Here is a 22,108-nt window from a genome sequence, read left to right as displayed (position 1 = left end):
GTCAGTGTCAGGGTTCGGGGAGCTCTCTGCAGAGCGTGAGGCACGTGCCTGGCTCCTGGGGTGGGGGAAGTTATGTAGGGGCTCCCGGGAGGGAGGCTGGCTGGTTTTGGGAAGTGAAGGTCAGCATGTGGGGAGATGAGCAGAAAGGGTGCTGTCACCTTTCTCTAAGCCCGAGTTAGGGCTCTGGAAGAAAATCAGGATGCGAGGGTAAATGGTGCTTTCTGCCCTGCCCCTCCCTTCCTGGTCCTGACCAGTAAGTGTCAAGCCTACGCATCTTCTGAGCCAGGAGGCAGAGGGATCGGGAATCCTTTGAAAAGAGCCCTGGGTTTGGAGCCTGGTTCAGAGTCCTTTGTCCTGTTTACCCGGCATGTGACGTGGGAGCAGTAATGTCACCTTGTTGAACCTCGGTTTGGGCCTTTGTGAGACGGGAGTGAAAATCCTGGTCCTGCCTGTGCCGTAGGAGGCAGTGAGGCCTGTGGGCAGCGAATGTAAAGACACTCCGAGGGCTCCAAACACACATCCCGGTACCAAAGGGGTTCGCTCCGTTCCTGCCGGGGAAGAGGACCATGGCCTGATGCGCTCCCCCGCGGGAAACCAAGTCAGCCCCCAGCCGTGCAGGCGCAGACCCTCTGGAGCTGCTGGAGGTTGGCTGGGGCCCAGGGCCAACATGCTCGTGGGTGAGGGGCTGCTCAGGGCGGTGAGGGCTCGGGCTGCGCCTGTCTCGGAGCTTCCGCTTGTCCTCTTCTTTGTGTCGCTCCATCTGTGTGAGCCCCGTGGGGGCAGGGAGGGAGCCGGGGGCAGCACCGTTGCTCTGCAGGCAGCACCCCTCGTGACCCTTTCTTCTGAATCCTCTCAGCCCTTCTGCTTCTCGGCTGCCAGCACTAAGAGGGGGCTCCAGGCTGCTGCCCAGGGAGAGGAACAGAAAATGAGGAAGGGACTACTTCACAGCAGTTGGGTGTCCTGCATCCCTCTGAGCCATTGCGGAGCCTGGGGAGACTCGAGTTACAGCTACGGTCAGACGCAGCGCGGGGCAGGTGCTGTCCTGAGGGGGGGCAGGGTGATGAGGTGGGGCCTGGGGAAGACAGACGGCGAGGTCTTCACCACATCCTGTGCGCCAGCTTCTCCGCCGAGGGCTTAGTCCTTCTACCAAAGGTCCCCGTTGTACCCCTCGAGGGAGCTGCTGCTTCCAAGGCTCCCACTTCCCATTTTTGTTGGACTTGGACTATTAGAAATTTTTTCCTTCTGTTGTGCTGAAAGCAATCTTCTGAAACGTCCATCCACTCCCTGGGGCACACAGCGGGTCTGCTTCCTCTTTCCCATGGCAGCCCTTCCAGAGGTTGAGGACCAGGGATGTGGCTCTTCTGTGGCATCTCTTCTCCGTCTGACCTCCTGTTTGCCCTTCCTCTGCCCCCTGCCCACCCTGCCTTTCTTTCCTGAACGCTTAGGCAGGTAATGTTCACCTGGTAGGTGGTGTATCACCTGGCCCTGCAGGAAGGTCCATATTAGCTGAGAAGACAACGGTGGATGTGCCAGACCTAGGGGACCACGTGGAAAGGGTGGAGGTGAAAATGACCAGACTGTAAAGTGGAGGGTGGTTGGAGGGACAGCAGTGTCAGGCTTCATAGTTGCTTTTCCAAATGGTGTAAGAAAGTTGGGAATTGTATCAGGACCCTGTTATTTTTTTACTCGCATTTTTATTGATGTTAAATCTAGTCCATCACCCAGGGCTTACTGAATACCTTCTGACCTCCTCACCAGTTTTTCTCCTTATATGATCTCATCTTCACACATCACTCCTAGAAAACAAAGCTGATGGTGACTCTCTCTTATCAAACTTCTGTTGGTTCCCCATTGCCTACGGGGAAGCACGTCCCTTAGTTTGGGACTTAAGGCCCTTCCTGGACTGACTATAAGCTGATTTTTTTTTTTTTTATCCTTATCCATTCCTGTGTTTACTCTCTTCCTCCTCGGCCTCCTGTGTGCCCATGTAGAGGTCCTTAGGAGGGTGGATTTAGGAGCTGGATGGGCTTGTGGGACCAACCTCCCTGACCTCAGTTGCTGTGTAATGAGGGTGATGCCACCCTTGCCTCGCCGTTCACACTCTCCATCCAGTGAGGATGACGTGTAAGGAATTGCGCTGGGCTCCGTTAAGGACACCGCTGAGGAGGCTGCAGGGAGAGGGCACGCATGCAGATCCACGGCTGGTGTCGGTGAGGAGAGCGCTGTGGTGACTCCAAGGAGGGCAGAGCTCTTCGGCTGGGGTAGCCAGGGAAAGCTGGGTCTCGACAGGTGAGCTGGAGTTCAAAGACGGGAGAAGGCTGCTCAGGTGGACAGAGTTCTGTGGACAGAGGCTCACAGGGTTGGGGAAGCAAAGAGGAGTGTAGCCAAAGTGCAAGGTGTGCATTTATGAGAAGGGGAGATAAAGCTGGAATAGCAGGTCGGGAAGCAGGTGAGCGCCGGGCCAGGGTGTTTGACCTTGATTCCCGAGGGCACCAGTGAGGACCCCTGAGGCATTCTGAGCAGGATGACACCATGGTGGAGTCCAGGTGTGCAGGGCTGGTGACCAGCCAAGAGGGAGGCAGGCCCTGAGGAAACACTCCAGCTCCAGCCCCTCCAGCCGCCTCGATGGGTGAGGTGTGTGCAGACTGGCCAGCGTGAGACCCTGGGGAGTTGTCAAGTCCAGCTGGCAGGGAGATTCCTCCCTGAGAAATCGCTCCTTACGGGACATAGACCTGGAGGGAATCTAACGACCTGAGACAGAAACTCCACCCCGTAAGCCTGTAAGTGATTAGGGAAAATGGCAGGCTGGTGGTGGAGACTGCTCCTGATGGTGTCCACAGGCTCAGACGCATTCGTTTCAGGCTTCTGGCCAGTCCCAGGAACCGTGGGCTTTCTGTCCTGGTGCTTTCTGGCCTCTTTAAGGAGGAGGGCTCGTTTTGTTGTGTGTTATGTCTTTTTATACCTCGTCTCCTGTGTGCCTGCTTGAAGAGGGGCTCTCTTGGAGGAGAGAGATGTGGAAAGAAAGAAATGGACAGCATTGTCCATTCCCACAAGGAGCCTGCAGTCTACCCGGTAAGCGGAAATGAATGTAAAACAACATAAATTTGCATTTGATTAGAGCAGTTACGTTTTCCAAACATTTTAACAAATTTTTTATTTGGAAGTAATTCCAAATATACAGAAAAGTTGCAAGAATAAGAATATCTTAGTAAACAATCCAGGTACCCTTTACTCCAATTCACTTAATATTCTATTAATATTTTATCTTGTTTGCTTTTTAATTTATCTGTAAGGGGTGTGAACAGGTTTTTAAAAATATTTTAAAATTCCTTACTGTTTTTAGTTATTCGGGGGCTCACATTATACCAGATTTGGCCCGTGAGGTGCTTCTCATGCCCCCATCATGTTTTGTTTTGTTTTGTTTTGTTTTGTTTTTTAAGCACTTTCTTACTCTCTTAGTACTGTGTCTACCCTGCCCCAGTCCTGGAATCAGCCATTTCTCTGAAGACTACTGGTCCTTTTAATGGGAAATGGTAATAGAGACCGAGATCTGGGTGCCAGGTATGCTCATAACTACCGGGTATGGGGGTATCTTTGTTTCTAGATCTTTCCAGCAGAGCTAGGAGGTATATGCATTTACATACACGTACCTACCTTTATACGTGTAGTCATATGCATACATCTTTAGAAATCATGAGTTCACATCAGTATCCCAGTTGCATTCCATCCCCAGAGGGCTCTTTCTAATGGTCCCCTTCCCGTCTTTCTATATCCGTCCTTCCACAGAGAGAACACTGGCTCCCAACTGCATTTACGCATTAACTCATTTGTGAAATCCTGTAATACGTCTGAAATAGTTTCAGCATGGTTTCATCCATATCACTACAAAAAACCAAACTGACTAAAAAGAGTTGAGCATTTGTCTGTGGTTCTGCCCTTCCCCCAGTCCTGTCCAAGATGGAAAGGATGCAGTCACATGTTCATGAACTACTTGAACTAGTTTTGTCTTTCTCCTTCAGGGTGGTTATGGTATTCATTTGAAGTACAATCAGATTCATTTGTTTCAGTTCACTTCCGCTTTAAGGGTACTTTTCCTCCTTCCCGTCCTTGTTGATTTAATTAAAAATTTAATGTGTAAAATGTTACCATGATTCTAAACGTCAAAATTATAGAAAGTGTCACTCCTACTTCATCCCATCTGCTCCCTTTGTCCCCATCCCTTATTTTGTGCTTTATCTTTCAGATACATCCTACAGTAGTGTTTGTTTCCTTATTTCCTCTTCTTTTGCATCCAAAGGGTAGCACAATATATGTGCTTTTTTGTCCAAGCACTTCTTAAAATCTTTTTTCTTTTTTTTTCCCCTTCTGATCTGGAACAGGTAGGCTTCTATCACATGTGAGTTGTCAAATTTCTAGTCACTTGTGAAAGTCTGACGGTTTCTACCAATAGCTTTGTTAAATTAACTTTTATAATAGTGACTGTTATTTAATCCCTTAGTAATAGGCTTCTAGAATGATAAATTCTTAAGTGAAATGGAAAACTGGTTTTTTCATCATCCACTGAGGTTGATAAAGATTCAGTGGACTCAGATGAGATTTCTTGGGATGCAAGGTTTGTTGTGATGGGAACGAGTTATTTTCCACTGAGCAGATAGTGGTACAGGGTTGATGGGGCACTTGCTGGCTTATCAGGGTCACTCTGAGCCCACTTTGATCCCATGTGTCCTTTTGTGCTTCCCTCTATTCCGCTGGCATCATGCAGCTTAGAGCCCATTCATAGCGGTTTGCAATTTTTCTCCTTTTGGTACTTGAGAAACCTCCTCCAATTGCCTTTTATTATTCCCAGATTCAACAACTAAATGTTATACATTTGGACTTCACAATTGTACAGTGCTTTGTGATGTTCACAATAGCATCTTATTGAATGTCTGACTTAATCCCTGTGAGACAGGAGAACAGGTAGCATGTCTGTTTTGCAGGTGAAGAAACTGAAGCTCAGAAAAAGAAAGTGACAGAGTGGGGACTAGAGTCCAGGTCTTCTGACTTAGAGCCCAGTGTGGTCTGGGAGGACCGATGGGACAGCTGAGTTTATCACAAACTCCCTTCACCTCCACCCTGTCTCAGAGCCAGCAGAAGGAGATTTATGCCTTGTCAGTTTCAGTTCTGTCCAAATCAGTAAATGTTACGCACCTGCTAAGTATTAGGCCATTCAGAACTGTCTAAAATCAGTTCAGAGCATTTATATTAACAGTTTTGTTACATGAACAGTTATAATAGTGATTATTATTTAAAATAAATGGGCTACAAGCCAGGACTTCGCAGCGTTTTTTTGTTTTAAACATTTTTAAAAATATATTTATTTATTTATTTGGCTGCATCGGATCTTAGTTGTGACACGTGGGATCTTTCGTTGTGGCGTGTGGGCTCTTCGTTGCAGCGCGTGGGCTCCAGAGCGTGCGGGCTCAGTAGTTGCGGCGTGCAGGCTCTCTAGTTGTTCACGTGGGCTCTAGAGTGCATGGGCTTAGTTGCCCTTCAGCATGTGGGATCTTAGTTACCCAACCAGGGATCGAACCCACATCCGCTGCATTGGAAGGCAGATTCTTAACCACTGAACCACCAGGGAAGTCCCATCGGCAGTGTTTTTTATTCTCAGAAATTTTAGTCACAGTAGGATTTTACCTCTGCACGCTTTGCTGTGTCCCAACAACCAAGAATGTGCAACAGTGATGCAGCTTGTTAGAGAGAGGGGTTTTGTATTTCTAATGTAAAAAATCTTAATGAAATATGATATTAAAGCAAAATCCCCTGTGAAACCTAAGGGTGGCTCTTTTGCTATCGTAGTAATTTTCTTTTTCAAGAACTCAGATGATATATGTAACCAAAATAAGAATACCCTGTTTGTATATAATCATGTGAATTGAATACTCTCAGTTCAGAGTCAAAACATGCAGAAAGATTTGCGCTGGGATACTTTTGGTAAGCAATAGAATTGAAGGCCCACAGACTTGGTCTTTATAGCGTATTTAAGAGAACAGATTACATGATGCATTTTCATATTGACACGTGACACTCCAAGGCCTCCACTTGTTCAAGAATGAGATTCTGGTTCAGGTGTGACATTTTCAAAGTTCAGATTCATTTGGCGGACCTACCCCGGACTGAGTTATGCATGGCCGGTATCTCAGGAAGCCAGGGCTGAGAAGCCCCACATCATTCTCAGGGTATGGTTCGTGTGAGCAGCAAGATGCTGCCTGCAAAGGACTTTCTATTTTGAGAGGGCAGGTGTTCTCCCCAGGAGGAAAGGTCCTGGGCTGAGAGTGCAGAAAGCTTCTCTGGTCCTTGATGGGCTTCGGCTCCCCACGCGAACCCCCTGGAGTCAGCTCCCCCGCGAGCCGGGCTCGGGATGCCCCACAGCCTCGCCGCCTCCTCACTTGCCAGTGGGTGAAGGTGGGACAGACCAGCCCTAACAGAGCCAAGGACAGATCCCAGGGCATCTGAAAACTGGGTGATATAAGGGCGATGAGGTTGTCCTTTCTCATGGGGCGGGGGGAGAGGGTGGCAGCTTGGTGAGGATTCCGGTTTCTTACCTGAAGCATCAGTGTCACTGGGTGTTCAAGTGTCTGTTCAGCTCATCGACAGTCCAGAGTTGGGGGGGTGGGGAGAGATAGTAGAGGTTGGCTTTTTAGGTAAGCAGGCCACCTCCCCTTCGTCCCTTGGCTTGGGCTGGGTTGGGTTAATGAGGTCCCTGCAAGGGAGATGTGCTGGCTTTGGGCTGGAAGGAAGGCAGACGCAGGGTCCGTCAGCATTCAGGGCTCTGTGGGCAGAAGCTGCACTGCCTGTCGTCTCATCTGCTTTCTTAGCTGCTTTTTAATCGTACTTCCTAAATCCATAACACGCATAGCTTGGCTCCTGGAACAGTTCACGGTTGGAAACGCAGATGGTTCCTTGTATATGAGAATTGGGTAATCATCCACCTGACTTCCTGACTTGCCTGAGCAAATGTGGGATTCTGTATATACGCAGAGATCCAGGCTTGCAGACGGGAAAGGTAGAGTAAACAACGAACAGTTGGGAACGTTTCCATGTCTGCCAGAGCCTTTGCAGGGCAGGTGTTCCCATAAATGGGCAACAAATCATACTGCCTTTTCCCCTTCTATAGGGAGGACTTCTGGGGAAAAGATCATGGCAAGAAGTGAGGGTTAAGAAAGATAGCAGTGCTTCATGGGTGCTCCATTTCCTGTCTGGGAAGGGGGAACGGGGCTGTGAGGTGGGTCTGCTCTGACCCTGTCCTCTGCTCTGGCCAGAACTGCAGCGGGTGGGGAGCTGGGGTCTCAGGACTCTTGGTTTGGACAAAGGGGCCGATACACATTAGGAACGCTGAGTGTTCCCTCAAAATATGGAAGAAGCCGTCTGTGACCACAGCTTGGCCCTCGTGAATCCTTTCTCTCTCAAGCGTGATGCCGGCTATCTGAGGAGGCTCTGGGGAGGTGGGACATCTCTGAGTCCAGGCCCCTGGTGGGGGGTCACGGGCCTGCCGTGACGGGCAGCTCGTGGTGTTTTGGGACTCGGCTTGTTGGGAGCACAGAGCTCCTGAAGGGAGTTCGTTTTCTGAGGGACGGTGCATGTGCGTTGGTGTGGTCTCTGCAACTCTGACCCCCACAGTCTTGCTTGGGAAGGCACTGTCGTGTGTCCTGTCCACGTGTGTGGCCCCCATTGCTGTGCTCATGTGGCTGTGCTCGGTGCCGTGTGTCCTGCTGCAACACTGTTGTGCAGCAGGGCAGACGGCTCTCGGCATGGGTACCCGGCGACGTCCTGACCTGTGCCTGTTCTCTTTGCCTCCCCCAGAGAATTCTCAAAGGAAAGGGAGAAGGCGAAAGCACGGGGAGACTTCCAGAAGCTGCGGGAGAAGCAGCAGCTGGAAGAGGATCTCAGGGGCTACTTGGATTGGATCACCCAAGCAGAAGACATTGATCCCGAGAACGAAGAAGAAGGAGGAGAGGAGAGCAAACGAAATAGTAGGTGGCGCCCCTCCTGCTCGGGACCAGACAGAGCCCGTGTGCCCTTCAGACGCCCGCCCACGCAGGTGTCTCTCCCTCTGACCCGGTCTGAGACTGAGGCCTCCTCCCAGCCCTCCGGTTCCTGGGCCTGCACATCAGCGAGAGCCACGCATTTACACCGACTCTGGATTTCTGCCTGGGGTGTGGGCTTTAGATACGTATCTCGTCTTGTGGCTTTATGGTCGGGGAGGGTCAGCCGGATGTGCCGGTTGCCCCTCTGGAATGGAGTAAGCCCCTTCTCTGGGGCAGGGGTGCAGTAAGACACCCTTGCACCAGAGGAGATGAAGTTGTGGTTCCTCCAATTCAGAGTGAGTTATTGGAAGGGACCTTGAAGAGCAGGACGCCTTCGTCCCTTCTGCTCCTTGAAGTGGCTCCCACCTGCACCAGCCAGGGGACGCCAAATGCTTAGCCCATCACCGGCCAGGAAGACAACAATTCGCTGTTTAGGGCGGTGTTAGGAGGCATGTGAGTCAGCGGGGCCGCTCCGGAGCCCACCCAGCCGGTACCTGACATGGGGACACCAGGCATTGCTCGGTCCACCCCTGGAATTCATTGTCATTGTCAACTGAAGCATCTCTTTCATCATATGCTTTTCTTGCTCTTACTCTTCCTGAGGCCATCTGTGCCTCAGGTAAAAGTGGAAATTGAAGTTCGGCAGTGGAGTTGACTAAGGTGTTTGTGATGTGTTTCAAATCTAGACTAGTTGATAGTAAAGACCGAGGGCGCTGGTCCATTGAGAGGCCTGGGGACGCAGGTTAGGCCCCGCCCCGTGGAAGATGGCTGGGTAGGCCCCCCCACCCCCCGGAGCGGAGCCCCTCCAACTTCATGCAGTCAGCCCTTCGTTCAACAAGGCTGGGTGCGGGATGCTGGGCGGACTCATGATGGGTGGGGGGACGTGATTTGCTCCTTCTGGGGAGGGCGGGCCCGCACACAGGTGAATGCGGCACGAGGAGACGGAGATGTGGGCCGGGCGAGGAGGCAGGCAGTGTGCCCAGAGGAGGAAGGGATGGCCTAGGGGTCTAGGGCATAGCTGTGGGCTCGCGGGACCTGGGCCTTGAAGGACAAATGGACCTGAGATATGTCAGGAAAAGCAATCTGAATTGAGGCAGTGGTGTGAGAAGGACGTGGAGGTGGGCAGACAAAGGCTCGGGGGGGCTGTGATGGGCTCTTCCTTCAGCTGGAGGCCCGAGGGTGTGCAGGTGAGGGTGGGACGAAGCAGGGAGGATGGCCGAGTGGAAGCTGAGGCTGAGACCCAGGGTGGAGGGGATTCTTGACCAAGACCGCCTTCGCGATTCTCCAAGCCTGGGACTCTGTGAGTCTGTGCTTCCGTGGAGAGTATTTCCTGTCATCAGGGTTGCGCACTTGACTCAGTCCTGTATGCTAATGGTGGGGAGAGGCCGGTGCATGCAGGCCCCCTGCTTCCCAGGCTGCACGACTGCCTCCTCAAGGAAAGCCTGGGGGTCGCCCCCTGAGGCCGAGGGAACTGGGGAGATCTCTAGACTAGGTTTGTCGACTATGGGATGAGAGTTTCTAAGTGGACGTTCATGTGAGTTCCACACCCGTTACGTGCCCACTTTGTGATGAGGTGTAAGGAGTGTCTGCGTGTCTTCGGCACAGCTCTGCCTGGGGCGTTCGCACCAGAATCCCATGGCCTTCGCAGAGCTTCTGCCCCTGCAGCATGGCCAGCACAAGCCTGCAGCTCAGGGCTGCCTGCCCCCCTCTTTCCCTCTTCGTTCCCAAGCTGCGGTGTTGACGCTGCCCCGCAGAGGACCACCAGCCCCCTGCCCTGCTCTCCTAAGCCCAGCCCGTCACCTGTTATGTGTAAACGGGCAAAGGTCCTGTCCTTTCTCTGGAGCAGAGCACCTTGCTCTGCCAGCGTAGGTGTGTCCTGTAGGGGCTGAGCAGGGCCCTCATTTGTAGGTGGATGTCCTTTCGTCTCCTCATTGCTCCACCTCTAGAAACAGACAGCTGTCTACCTTAGCGGAGCCAACATCAGTTGTGCTAGAACTGTTTCTATGGCCCGTGATTTGAGGAGTCGGGATTTTTGCTGGACTTGAGCCATTGTCTCCCAGTCGTCCTGAGGGTCCACTCTTGTGTCCTAGCCCATTTCCTGTGTCCTGCCACTGCCTGTAAGGGAACGTCTAATGGCAAAATCAGTGCCTCTGCCTTTGGAGACCTTGCCGTGGTACCTTAGTGTGAGACAGAGTGGAGAAACTGGCATCTTAACCCAGGGCCTGCTGTCCACTGTGGGAGCCCAGAAGGGCACGGGGGTGCGGGCTGTGGGGGAAGCAGGGAAGGCCCCGCGGAGAGGCCGTGTCCCTGCTGCGCTCTGAGGGATGAGCAGCCTTTGGCTGTGGAAGGTTGGCGGGGGAGTGCTTTTCAGGCTGAGGAAATGGCATAAACAAGGTGCAGAGGTACACATGTTCAAAACCCTTAAGTGCATTACTTAGTAGAGTAATCAAGGAAGGAAATAAAGCCCCCTTAAAAGTTGCAGAGCCTCAGAATTCACTGTGCGACCGGTGCTCCAGTGCCCAGAAAGCTGCGCCGTGTCTCCGGGACGTCAGCATCGTGGCTTCTGCTCTGCGCAGTGATGTACAAGTGAACATGCAGGACCAGCTTGGTGCTTGGTCCAGAATGGCACCTCCTTCCAGTGCCCCCTGGCTTTTCAGTGGCTCCTTTGCCAGGTGCTGGGGTGTCCTGTGGAGCGAGGCTTACAGTATTCCCCTAGTCGTCAGAGTCCCAGAGCCTTGACGGATGATGGTTGGAAATGAAGATGTAAATCCCAGGCTGTGGGAACCATGTTGAGTTTTAACTGATTTGAGAAGAGACCCCAAGCCTCCTCCCCAGGAGCACATTCCCCGCAGCCCAGACCTCCTGGAGGAGCAGTGCTGTCAGCGTTTCCCTGGGGCCTCCCGTGGCTGCCAACCGTTTCCTCCTTGCCACAGCCAGAAACACAGGGGAGAATGGTTCACCCCGGCCCACGTGGTCCTCCTCACCAGCGAACAGTGGCTGACTTACCAGCTGCACACACCAGGTCTGGTCTCTGTCACCTGTTGGCAGGCAGTGAAGTGTGGGCATTGCCACTGTCCTCCCCGAGTGTGTGAGACTCACCCCGACCCCAGCCCTGCCCTGCATTCTCTCTGGAAAACGGGTGGGGCACTCCCTCGGGCTCCCGACTGTGTCCACACTGCCTCAGGATGCTGACTCCATCGACTGTCCTTTCCAGTTGGGTCATGGATGCACTGGGACAGTTTCCTCCCAGACATGGAGGAATTAAGTGACAGTGTGAGAAGAAGCCTCCCTGATGGCTGAGACTCAGCCTAGATGAGGGGGACTCTTGGAAGCCATTAATAACAGCAGGTGTCATAAGCCCAACGAAGGCAGGGGCGGGGCCAGGGGGCATGTTGATGTCCCTTCTCTGGAGTTGGCTGCAGTTGAGTTTGGTGACTTGGAATTTGGACTGGAGTATTAGGCACATCACCCAACATCTCTGAGCCCCAGTTTCCTTGCCTGCAGGAAGGGGCAAAAACTATTTGCCCACAGAGTTGTCATGAGGCTTAAATGTTCGATAACCGGTGAGAGTCGTCATAGCTGTCACAGTACTTGCTGCTGCTGTTGTCATTAAACTCCAAGAAAACTTGACCTAAACAGAATTCTTTTTGGAGAATTACTAGATCTCTACTCAACCTCAGGGTGAGGACCCCTTTTAGGATCATGCCTGTACTTTCGTGTTGAAGAACTATAAGGTTCTCAAGTATTGATGGAAAACAAATCTGTCGACTCGGTCACTTTCGAGATGTGGTAGCACAGCCTTCTGGCCCTTGAAGTCCATTTCTAGTGTGGTGATGCTTGGTGTCAGAGAACAGATGTCAAATCAGGTGCTTGGAGATGCACTCACATTATCTTTTCTCTCTGATCCACTAAATGTCACTCTCTGCATCTGCAGTACCCAACTCTGGCTGTATTGGGTTGGCCAAAAGGTTCTTTCGGTTTTTTCTGTAAGATCGCTCTGGTAGCACTTAGTTGTCTTCAACTTCATTCAAAACAATTTTGTTAGATTGTATGTGACAGCTGTCATATCAGTGTGCATTTAAAAAAAGACATCAAAATTGGTGAATTTTTGTGTAGCCATTTTAATATTGAAGATGGAAGAAAAAAGCAACATTTTCGACGTATTATGCTTTATTATTTCAAGAAAGGTAAAAATGCAACCGAAATGCAAAAAAAAGATTTGTGCAGTGTATGGAGAAGGTGCTGTGGCCGATCGAATGTGTCGAAAGTGGTTTGTGAAGTTTCACGATGGAGATTTCCTAGTGGACGATGCTCCTCGGTCAGGTAGACCAGTTGAAGTTGACAGCGATCAAATCGAGACATTAATTGAGAACGATCAACGTTATACCACCCGGGAGATAGCCAACATACTCAAAATATCCAAATCAAACATTGAAAATCATTTGCACCAGCTTGGTTATGTTAATTGCTCTGATGTTTGGGTTCCACATAAGTTAAGCGAAAAAAACCTTCTTGACCGTATTTCCACATGCCATTCTCTACTTAAACGTAATGAAAGCATTCTGTTTTTAAACAAATTGTGACCGGCGATGAAAAGTGGATACTGTACAATAATGTGGAACGGAAGAGATCGTGGGGCAAGCTAAATGAACCACCACCAACCAACCAAAGGCTGGTCTTCATCCAAAGAAGGTGATGTTGTGTACATGGTGGGATTGGAAGGGAGTCCTCTGTTATGAGCCTCTTCTGGAAAACCAAACGGTTAATTCCAACAAGTACTGCTCCGAATTAGACCAACTGAAAAGAAAGCAGCACTTGATGAAAAGCATCCAGAATTAATCAACAGAAAACGCATAATCTTCCATCAGGATAATGCAAGACCGCATGTTTCTTTGATGACCAGGCAAAAACTGTTACAGCTTGGCTGGGAAGTTCTGATTCACCCACTGTATTCAGCAGACATTGCACCTTCGGATTTCCGTTCATTTAGGTCTTTACAAAATTCTCTTAATGGAAAAAATTTCAATTCCCTGGAAGACTGTTAAAAGGCACCTGGAACAGTTCTTTGCTCAAAAAGATAAAAAGTTTTGGGAAGGTGGAATTACGAAGTTGCCTGAAAAATGGCAGAAGGTAGTGGAACAAAAGGCTGAATACATTGTTCAATAAAGTTCTTGGTGAAAAAGAAAAATGTGTCTTTTATTTTTACTTAAAAACCAAAGGCACTTTTTGGCCAACCCAATACGTGACGGTCACCTGGGGAGTGAGGATGCATCCTGGTGCCGTGCCCCACCCCACGCTGATTCACTGGTCTGTGATGGCACCCACGCATGGCTCCCTGGAGGTTCCAGTGCGACACCAGGGTTGGGGACTCCTGAATGCCAGCACGCTGAATATCACACTTGGAAGAAGACAGAAGGAGAGACATTCCTTCCTTTATGCCTATCTGGTAGCTACGGTGACAGGTAGCTCTGGCTTTGTGCGTCCACAGATTATGTACAACACCATTTCCCTAAATTTCCTGATAGAAAGCTGGTGTTACACAATTAACTGAATGGACAAGCTTCCCTTGGAAGTTAGTCCTAAGCATTTGGGAAATTTTCAAGGATAATTTATTTAACTTTGTGCTGAGCTTCAAGTTTCTTAAGAAACTCTGCCAAATCTCAAAGTGATTTTTTCAGACGTATGCAGCTGTTTCTGAGTTAACAATGGAGTTTTGCTGGGGCCATTAAAATCTGAAAGCCTAAAATTCTATTTTAAACTCTTCTCATTGTCAGCGATTAGTTTTTTAAAAAAATAGCATTAAAAACAATGAAATCCTTTTCAAGGAAGCTCATTCTAAAATTCTGGCCAGAAAGGCAAGGCATTTTACTGTGGGAACTATGAATGGTCAGTAATCCCTGTAAGTGGGAGTATTTGATGCCCAAAGAAAGAGAGGGGAGGATACCTGAAACTCCAACTCTGACCGCTGGGGAGGGCCTCTGTCTTCTCTTCATCAGATCAGCTGTCCTGGAGGCTGTGAGCATTGTTCCTGCCCGCCTTGCACTGGGAAGCTGCCCCCTCAGTGTACAAGGTTGTCATAGCTGGCACCTCCCTTCTGCACATGCCACCTTGATGCCTTTTACAATGTTTGATTTGCGGGGGTGGGCAGAAAACCAGAGATGGCATAGCTGTTTGCAAGCACAAGGCATGGGAATTTGTTGGTCCTGTGTAAAAGGTTGTGTCTTCAAATTTTGATTTATGAAACTGCTCTCATCACAGTTAAACCACCTCAGGGTGTAAGTTCAACATGGAAAACATTCAAGTAGAAGCTGTAAAGCAAACAGCAGCAGTTAGAGCTGCATATGGTAAACATGCACCCAGGACAACTGCCCTCTCTGGAGAGGGCCCAGTGCTGGAGTTACGGGAGACACCCCCTCCCCTGGGTGGTACTGGGAGCCGTCGTCTGCCTGGGGCTGGCCTCACGGGAGCTGGTGGGAGATGGACTTGGGGATGGTTGCCCCACGGGCACTCCAGCCAGGTTTGTGGAGTCCCGACTCAGGGTGGTGTTTGTTTTTAATATACTTGGATTACGTAAGCAATATTTGCCCACTGTAAGGAATTCATACAGTATCAAAGTTTAGAAAATAAGACCATTCTCTCATCCCTCTTCTTAGAGGGAAGCAGGTGTGGCAATGGGGGCCTGTTCTTTCCGGCCTCACCTGTGCACATGAGAACCTGCATTTGCACACACAGCACGCTCACTGGTCCCAACCGTTAGATCGCCCAGCACAGATGGTCCTGTAACTTGCCTTTTTTCACTGAACCGTGTGCCGTAGACATCTTTCTGTGTTTTTGTAAACAACATTTTGGCTCTTTTCAATAAGTGGCCAGTTTAAATCTGCCGCAATGGACTGGGTAGTCTATAGAGCACATGGAGTCTACAGCAGTTGTCAGAGTTGCAGTTTTACGCTTGTTTGTGATTGTCTGGTAGCTCTCTTCCTCTGCCACGAGACTGGGAGCTCCGTGGGGGCAGGAATGGGGTCTGCTTCTGTTCTGCACGGGGTGACTGGCCCCTGGCACAGTCTTTGTCACACGTACAAGCTCGCAGTGGTTACTTGTTGAATGAAATAGCACCAGATAATCTCCATCACATGCTTCCTTTGTGCCAGACACTGTTGTAAAGGCAGTGGGTACGTGAGTCTGTTATTCCTCACACAGCTCCGAGACCAGAACTTGACAGAGGGGGAAGACGAAGCACAAGGGAGTAAGCAGCCTCTCAGGGCCGCATGCCTGCTAAGTGGCAGAGCTGGGATTCCAGCCAAGCTTTTGCCACAGTCTGCATGTTTGCCGCCACTCATCCCCCCAAATGCAGCAGTTGTGTGACCACCCGTGCCCTTCGTCCCATGGGAGCGATTACCAGGAAGGGTTTTGCTGGGTCCCAGAGGAGGCCCACGTCAGAAATGTATGTGTTATGCCGAGTGGCACCACTTCCCCTTCCCACCAGTCGTGTGTGCAAGTTTCCCCCATGCCCTTGCCCACCCGCCATTCCTTCCGCTGCCCTTGCACTGCCCAGGGGCGTGTGGCCTCTACTCCAGAGTGGCCATCGTATCACAGAGCTGGATGAGGCTGGAGACCCTAGAATCACTTTCTTGTAACCCAGTGGCCACAGGGGAGTTGTCATGGTTGACTACGCCTCGCCAATGCTTGTATCACTATATTTCACCATATTTACAATTCACCTCTTAGAACAACTCTGTGAAGTACAGGTCCAACTGTTATTAACATCTTACAAGTGAAGAAACTAAGGTTTAACACCATCAGGTACCACGTCCACAGTCATTCAGCCAGTAAGTGGCAGGGCTGGGATTAGACCTGGTCTGTCCAGGTCCAGAGGCCACCACTTGAACCCTGAGTGTCCTGCCTCATATAGCGATGCTGGCTAGACTCACAGAGCCGGTCAGTACCCAAGACTCCTGCTGAAGTGCCCTCTCCCTGACGCCCTTCCTACAGGGGAAGCCAGACCTTGGAAACCTTTGTCCAGAGTGGGTTAGTTGGTTGTTTATTTAGGACAGGTTTTCGAAGACCGGCGTTATGTATACTAGCTACAGAAGGTGCACGTCCGCTGTCCCCGTCAGATCCCGAACTGTAGGTTTCTCCGTGCAAGGAGGGTAGTTTCGGGGTTTGTGTATCAGAGCCCGTGGATGGGGCCACCTCTGGCGTCCTCGGGCCTGCTGACGTTGCTGTTGCTGCCCTCTACTGAAGCATAATGGAATTGCCTGTGTTCCACCCAAGGGGTCACAGTGGCCGACTTACTAAAAGAGGATAAGAAGAAAAGGAGGTTTTGCTGCTTTCGCCAACACAGGGCTAAAGATCACGGTAAACTGCTGAGATTGAACTTTCTCTTTGGGAGACTCTTCTCCCCAGACTTCTGACGCCTTTTCCTTACACATGGGCATGGTGTGAGGTGCATGTGCTGTGTGCTATGTTTGTAAGATGCCTGTGTTTTCATTTGATTTCTCTGAAACTTGGCCGTGTTGTTTTCCTCTTGTCTTTCCCCCAGATGTGTGTCTTAGCCAACATAGCATTGCAGTTTCCTCTGTTTGAACTGTACCTTTTAAAGAAGCAGCTGAACCAACTCAGAAAATTTATTTAATTCCGCACGAATATTCTTAGACTGGAAGACAGACTTTTTAAACACTTTCCCCCAAATGATGCTTTTTAATCTAAACTGTTTGGAAATTCCAATGATGTTATTTGATTGATTTTTTTCTTTTCCAGGTTACATGTTTCACATGGCCTCTGGGTCTTCCAATCTCTGGCTGGTTTGCCCAGGACCAGGCTAAAGCTAGTAGTGTCAGTTTCGAGAATGAAGTTAAAAGCAGACTTCTAGGATGCTACAGTCTGGGGGCCCTTGCCTTTACAAGTGGGAATGGGGAAAGGGCTTATGTGGGAAACAGTTGAGTATCAATCTGTGCTCTAGACTAATGCTTAACATGGTCCCTCATCAGAAGCCCTGGGGTTGGCGTCAGGACCATCCCCATGCAGGGCAGCTATGCAAACAACTGGTGTCCTGCCCTGCCTGCCCGAGCCACCCCTGTGGTCCCACAGCAGCACAGGGCTTTGCCTGTGCACACCTGGTTAGTGTCACCGAGGTCGGCCCTGGCCAGACGACTTTGGAGGAGTCTGCGTGAGAAGATTCAGACTTAGGGACACAAAGCCAGCCGCCAGGAGAGCAGAGGGTTCACGTTGCCCCGTTTGCTGAAGAGTGGTCTCAGCCATTCGTGGGAATGCCGAGCGCAGCGGTGATGGGAACTGGACTTGAGCAAGTCCTGGATGGTCCGAAAGAAGGTTGTATTAGATTCCTACTCTCTTCAGAAGGCCCAAAAGTGGAAAGGGACACTGAGTATGAGATATGAGCCCTTCGTCACTCTGAGAGCATGTGGTGGCCCCGAGAGGAGGAACTTGCCTGAGATAGGGAGCAGGTCTGGGGGCAGAGACAGAGCTGACTCCCGCAGCTTTAGTGCCTGCAGAGGTTTGCGAAGAAGCTTGGTGCAGCTCTGAAGGCCTCTGCAGGAGAAATGGGCTTCAGCTAAGCAGGAAATACTGTGATGGCCGTGAGAAATAAGTTTTCAAAGCCTGGCGCCTACAGCTCCAGGGGGTTGTCACGAGCAGATGAGTGGTTCCCGTCCTAGGGGAGCAGAGACCCCTCCTTGGGCACATAGGTGCCCACCCTCCTCAGCGGGGGCTTGCGCCTCGTGGCTTTTCAAGGATTCTTGAGGCTTCTGGGTGAGCCTTGAGATCTGCAGGAAGAGGAAGCAGCCTAATGTTTTCAGGAAACTTTCTGTATTTTGTTGGGGTCGGGGGGTCTTTTATTGGCTGAGCTACCTAGGAACCCTAAAGAAGGCCCCTGACGTCACTGGTGGTGCTAGTGGGGTTGGGGCCCTTGTCGGGATGCTGTGCTCCCCATGTCACTGGTCATACAGAAATAGTTACTATCGGGGCATGATTCTTGCTTTAGACACAGAAACCTTGGTCTGGCCTTGACCCAAATTCTCCAACACGAGTCTGGCTTCTTTACAGCAACGAGAGTCCGTTACCCTGTGACGGCTGAGCGTGTCACCACTAGCAAGCACAGGCAAATTCCTCCAGGGGATGTCGTGGCCCTGCTCGTGCTTGTCATGAAAATAAGATAAAAACACGAGATCTTGGCTTCGGAGCCCCTGTCCCCAAGGAAGGCAGCCATGGTCCTGCCACTGCTCAGCTGTCTAACCTCACCAGCCCCCCTGCCTTTGAAAGGAACGAGTGAGAAGCTTTAGGCTGCTGGGGCGTGGAGGGAAGTGCTAGAAGAGAGCTGTGAGAGTGCAAGGAAGCCTGTCCCGTGGAGAACAGGGGAGCGAGGGTCCTAGAGGCCCAGGACATCTGTGAGCGAGGCTGTCCCAGGAGGAGGCTGGCGAGCTCCAGGCTCACTTGGCAAGGGTCCCCGTGGTCCCTGGCCCCGCGGCTGGCAGAGGCCTCTCCTTCCTGTGCCGCTCCACTCTCCAGGGTGCTCTGCCAGGACGCGACTTGGACCCGGTTCTCATGGGCCAGCTGCTGGCCTCCTGGCCACCCTCCTGAGGGGTGGGCAGCAGCTTCCCAGTGCTGCTCGTGTCTTGCTCCCCTTGCCGAGCTGTGGGGGCATGCGAAGGGAACCCCCTTGATGCTGGCAGTAAAATCAGACAGCCTGGGTGTTTCCTCTTTACAGCAGTTCTGTCAGGTCAGAGGTAAATTGGTCTTAGAGGTTGCAACTGCCAAACAGCTCATTTATAGATTCGGTAACTAAGCCCCGGGAGGAAAGGGGACTTGTCCCCGTACCACCGATGACAGAGACCAAGCTGCTCTGACATCTGTCCTAGAGGCTTTGGGCTCAGTAGCCTCCATCACTGAAGGAAGTTAGTCTGAGATTTTGCTGTGCCTGTTAGTGGTGAACATAATTTGGGGGCTGCCTATTTGGACCCACACAGAGACTCATTCAGACCCCCCGGGCGTGCGTACCCATGCACGTGTGCGTGCGTGTATTTGTGTGTTGATTTCCCTCTGAATTCACAAGCCAGGCAGATATAGTTGAGAATTACGTCGTCCTTCAGAGAGAAGGTAGATAGAGGAATGTTTACGCGTTGGTGAAGATGATGTTGTGCTAGCCTGAGAAACAGCGTGTTTCCCTGGCTTATTTTGTGTGGCATTACCCACGATGGCGTCCAGGCCCTACAGTTAGATCCTAAAGAGAAATAGTGTGACCCGCTATCCACAGAGAGTGCTCCGAGCGGGGGCCGAGCCCAGGCTGCCTGGGTGGCCCTGGCGACTCTCACTTGCAGTCCAGGGTGTGCTGGGCTCCTGGCTGGCTGGCACCATCCCCTCGCCGACAGCAGCGACTCTGGGCCCCTTCTCAGCGCGCACACACTCGAAGCCTGAGGGTCTGCCTTGGAGCTCTCCCCAGAGATCCCAGTGCCTGGAATCGACTGCAAAGCATAGGCCCTGAGCTACCCCAGATTTTCCGCAGGCAGATTGCAGGGCAAGTCAGCATCCTGGCACAGGCGACAGGCTTGCTCTAGTGCCTGGTTTCAGCTGGAGTCATTGAAAAGTGTTTTCAAATTCATATTTTAAAAATGAAAACTTCCTCAACAAAGCTCTAAAGTTTCCTGAAACGACGTGTAAAGGAAAAGGACTAATAGCCTCTCTGCATGCAGATGGCCCCGGCTTCTGCAGGAGGGTCTGGTGCCTGTAGGTCTGAGGGGGTCTCTCTGTTGCAGCCCTAATTAGGCCTAGCCACTGGTCAGCAGTGAATGCTGAATCCCTGCTCAAGGGGACAGAGAGGTCACCCTGAATGGGGCAGTTCTGATGCTGCAGCAGCCGGTTAGGGAGAAGGGCACATGTTCTGATAATTTGTCCTTGGGTTTACTTACTTGGGTTTTTATAATTCTTTCTGTTTGCATTTTTATGAAGTCCCAGTATTCCCTGTCCCACCTGGATTTTTGTACTCCCCACATTTGCTGGGCTGATCTCCTGGAAGTGGTCTGGCTAATTAGGACCAGACACCAAGGCTGGTGGGTAACACGCTTGCTTGGTTTTTGGAACTTTTTGATGTATGGAGTTTTAAGTATATACCCATACACATACCAACATGTACCAATACTGAAACCTACACCAGTATATTTAAGGATGTACCGAAGCCGCACGGGTGGTGTGGCACAGTGGCAGGGACTCAGGAGAGCTTTCTCCTCACACGTCTGAGCTGCGTGTCCCAAGGCAAGTGGGTCAGTTCTCTCATCTGTGAAATCACAGCGTTTGTTCATGTCATCTCAGAAGCCCCTTCCAGTTCTAACAGTCTGTGATTCTCCTGTCTTGATTTTTTAAGACGTAGATGGGATCCTATTGGGGCTAAGTGAAGTGAAATCCATATCAATTTATGAACATTAAAAAAATGAATGCGTGGTGCAAGTGAAGGGTGAAATGTTTTAATGTACAAACAAGCTCCTTGGTTATGCCCACTGGGCCCTGTGTCTTCTACACGTCTGGAAAAGGAAACACTCCTTTGGCCGCAGGGAGAGGCTGGAGTGGACGGGAAGGGTGCCAGGGCCCCGGCCAGAGCCTGGCTCCTCGGCTTTGGGGGAGGGACTGGATCCAGATCCATTTCTGGGACCAAATGAGGTCACCACGTTCTAGCGTGGTCACTGCTCTCTTCCTTCACCTGCCCCTTCTCCCCCTCCTCCTGAGCCCTAGGGACATGATTCTGGAACAGATTTATTTATTAGGGACCTATGGCTCTGTAGGTGTCAAACAGTGATGCCAGAAAAGTTGCTTTCCATACAAGAGGCTAAATTAGAAATAACTCAGTTTAAGACAGAAAAGATACAAACCAGGGGTGTTGGCCGAGGCTGGTTCAGAAGTACGGAAGACTGTTCAAAAGACAGTCCTCTGTGCAGTAGTAGAAGTGGGCAGGGCGAAGTGACACTGGATTTGGACCATCTAGAGAGTGTCGCCTTGCTTCCAGGGAGCTCCAGGAAAGCTTTTCTGAGATGATGGATTCGTCATATATGGGCCTCACTGATGGCCCGACACTGCAGACCCACTCTGTATCTCATCTCTTACAGTTCTGCCAACAGCCCTATGAGGTTAAGTACTCCCCAGATTACAGATGAGAAAATGAAGCCTTGGAGATGTTCGGTCCCAAGTGTGGGGTTAAACTTAGATCTGGCCAACCTGAGAGCCCGCTTTAACCACTGTCCCATCCCACCTGAAGGATGGAGCCCACTTGGCGAGCAGGGGGATTCTCTCCACCAGTGCAGCCTCAGTTTCTGCTTGGGGAGTTCAGTTTTATCTCTTATCTCCCCACCCCCACCCTAGTCCAGGGAGCAGCTTGTACATTTCATTCACTAGTAGTTGGCATAGAGCCAGAAATGCAAAATGATGTCCATCCCCCCTGCCCCCCTTCCCATAGGCAGGGTGGTGTAATTTATCTGTTTGGATCAGATCATTTGAAAAACAAGCTTTAGGAATGAAATGCAGCAACTCTGTTGATGTCATCATGGGACATGGCCCCAGAGAGTAAAAAGCCACAAAGCTTTAGCCCATTCAGAAGAAGTTTGCTCTTTCGGAAATAGTGACTGAAGTTACACTATGATTAATAGTTGTTAATATTAGAACCGTGAAGTAGTAAACTGTTAGAGATGGAAGTGACCCTCAGGAGTCTAGAGATAGTGTCCCCACTTTACAGGCAGGACACTGAAGCCTGAAGAGAGGTGGGACTGCCCAGGGCAGAGCCAGGACCTAACTGAGGCCGAGGACCCTCACCCACCCACCCCACCCCCGCCCCATGCTGCTCTCAACTTCTGTCCCCTTAGTGGTGGCACTAAGCACCAAGAAAAACATTCCACAAAGACGACTCATGCTCATATTTGTAAGGGTCTCCCACTGTGATTTTCTTTGTGCTGTTCCTGAAGATAAGGGTGACCCTATAGGAGGAACCTCTAACAATGAACTTGGCTGACTCTTATGATTTTTCAGTCTTTCTGCTGAAGTCAGAG

At 50.8% G+C, this 22,108-nt stretch overlaps 1 protein-coding gene across 3 annotated transcripts in view; it reads left to right on the top strand.

Annotated features, from left to right (window-relative positions):
- CACNA1D (calcium voltage-gated channel subunit alpha1 D) overlaps positions 1–22,108 on the top strand; it is a 316,448-nt gene that overhangs the window by 204,523 nt on the left and 89,817 nt on the right. For all 3 annotated transcript variants that reach the window (XM_068557862.1, XM_068557864.1, XM_068557863.1), the window contains exon 9: positions 7,846–8,015. In XM_068557862.1, the coding sequence (XP_068413963.1) occupies positions 7,846–8,015 (170 nt within the window). The remainder of the gene's footprint in view (positions 1–7,845; positions 8,016–22,108) is intronic.

This window comes from Eschrichtius robustus, chromosome 12 (assembly GCF_028021215.1).
Source record: "Eschrichtius robustus isolate mEscRob2 chromosome 12, mEscRob2.pri, whole genome shotgun sequence".
Classification (NCBI taxonomy): Eukaryota; Metazoa; Chordata; class Mammalia; order Artiodactyla; family Eschrichtiidae; genus Eschrichtius; species Eschrichtius robustus.
Note: the sequence above shows the minus strand (reverse complement) of the source record. Positions and strands in the feature narration are given on the sequence as shown.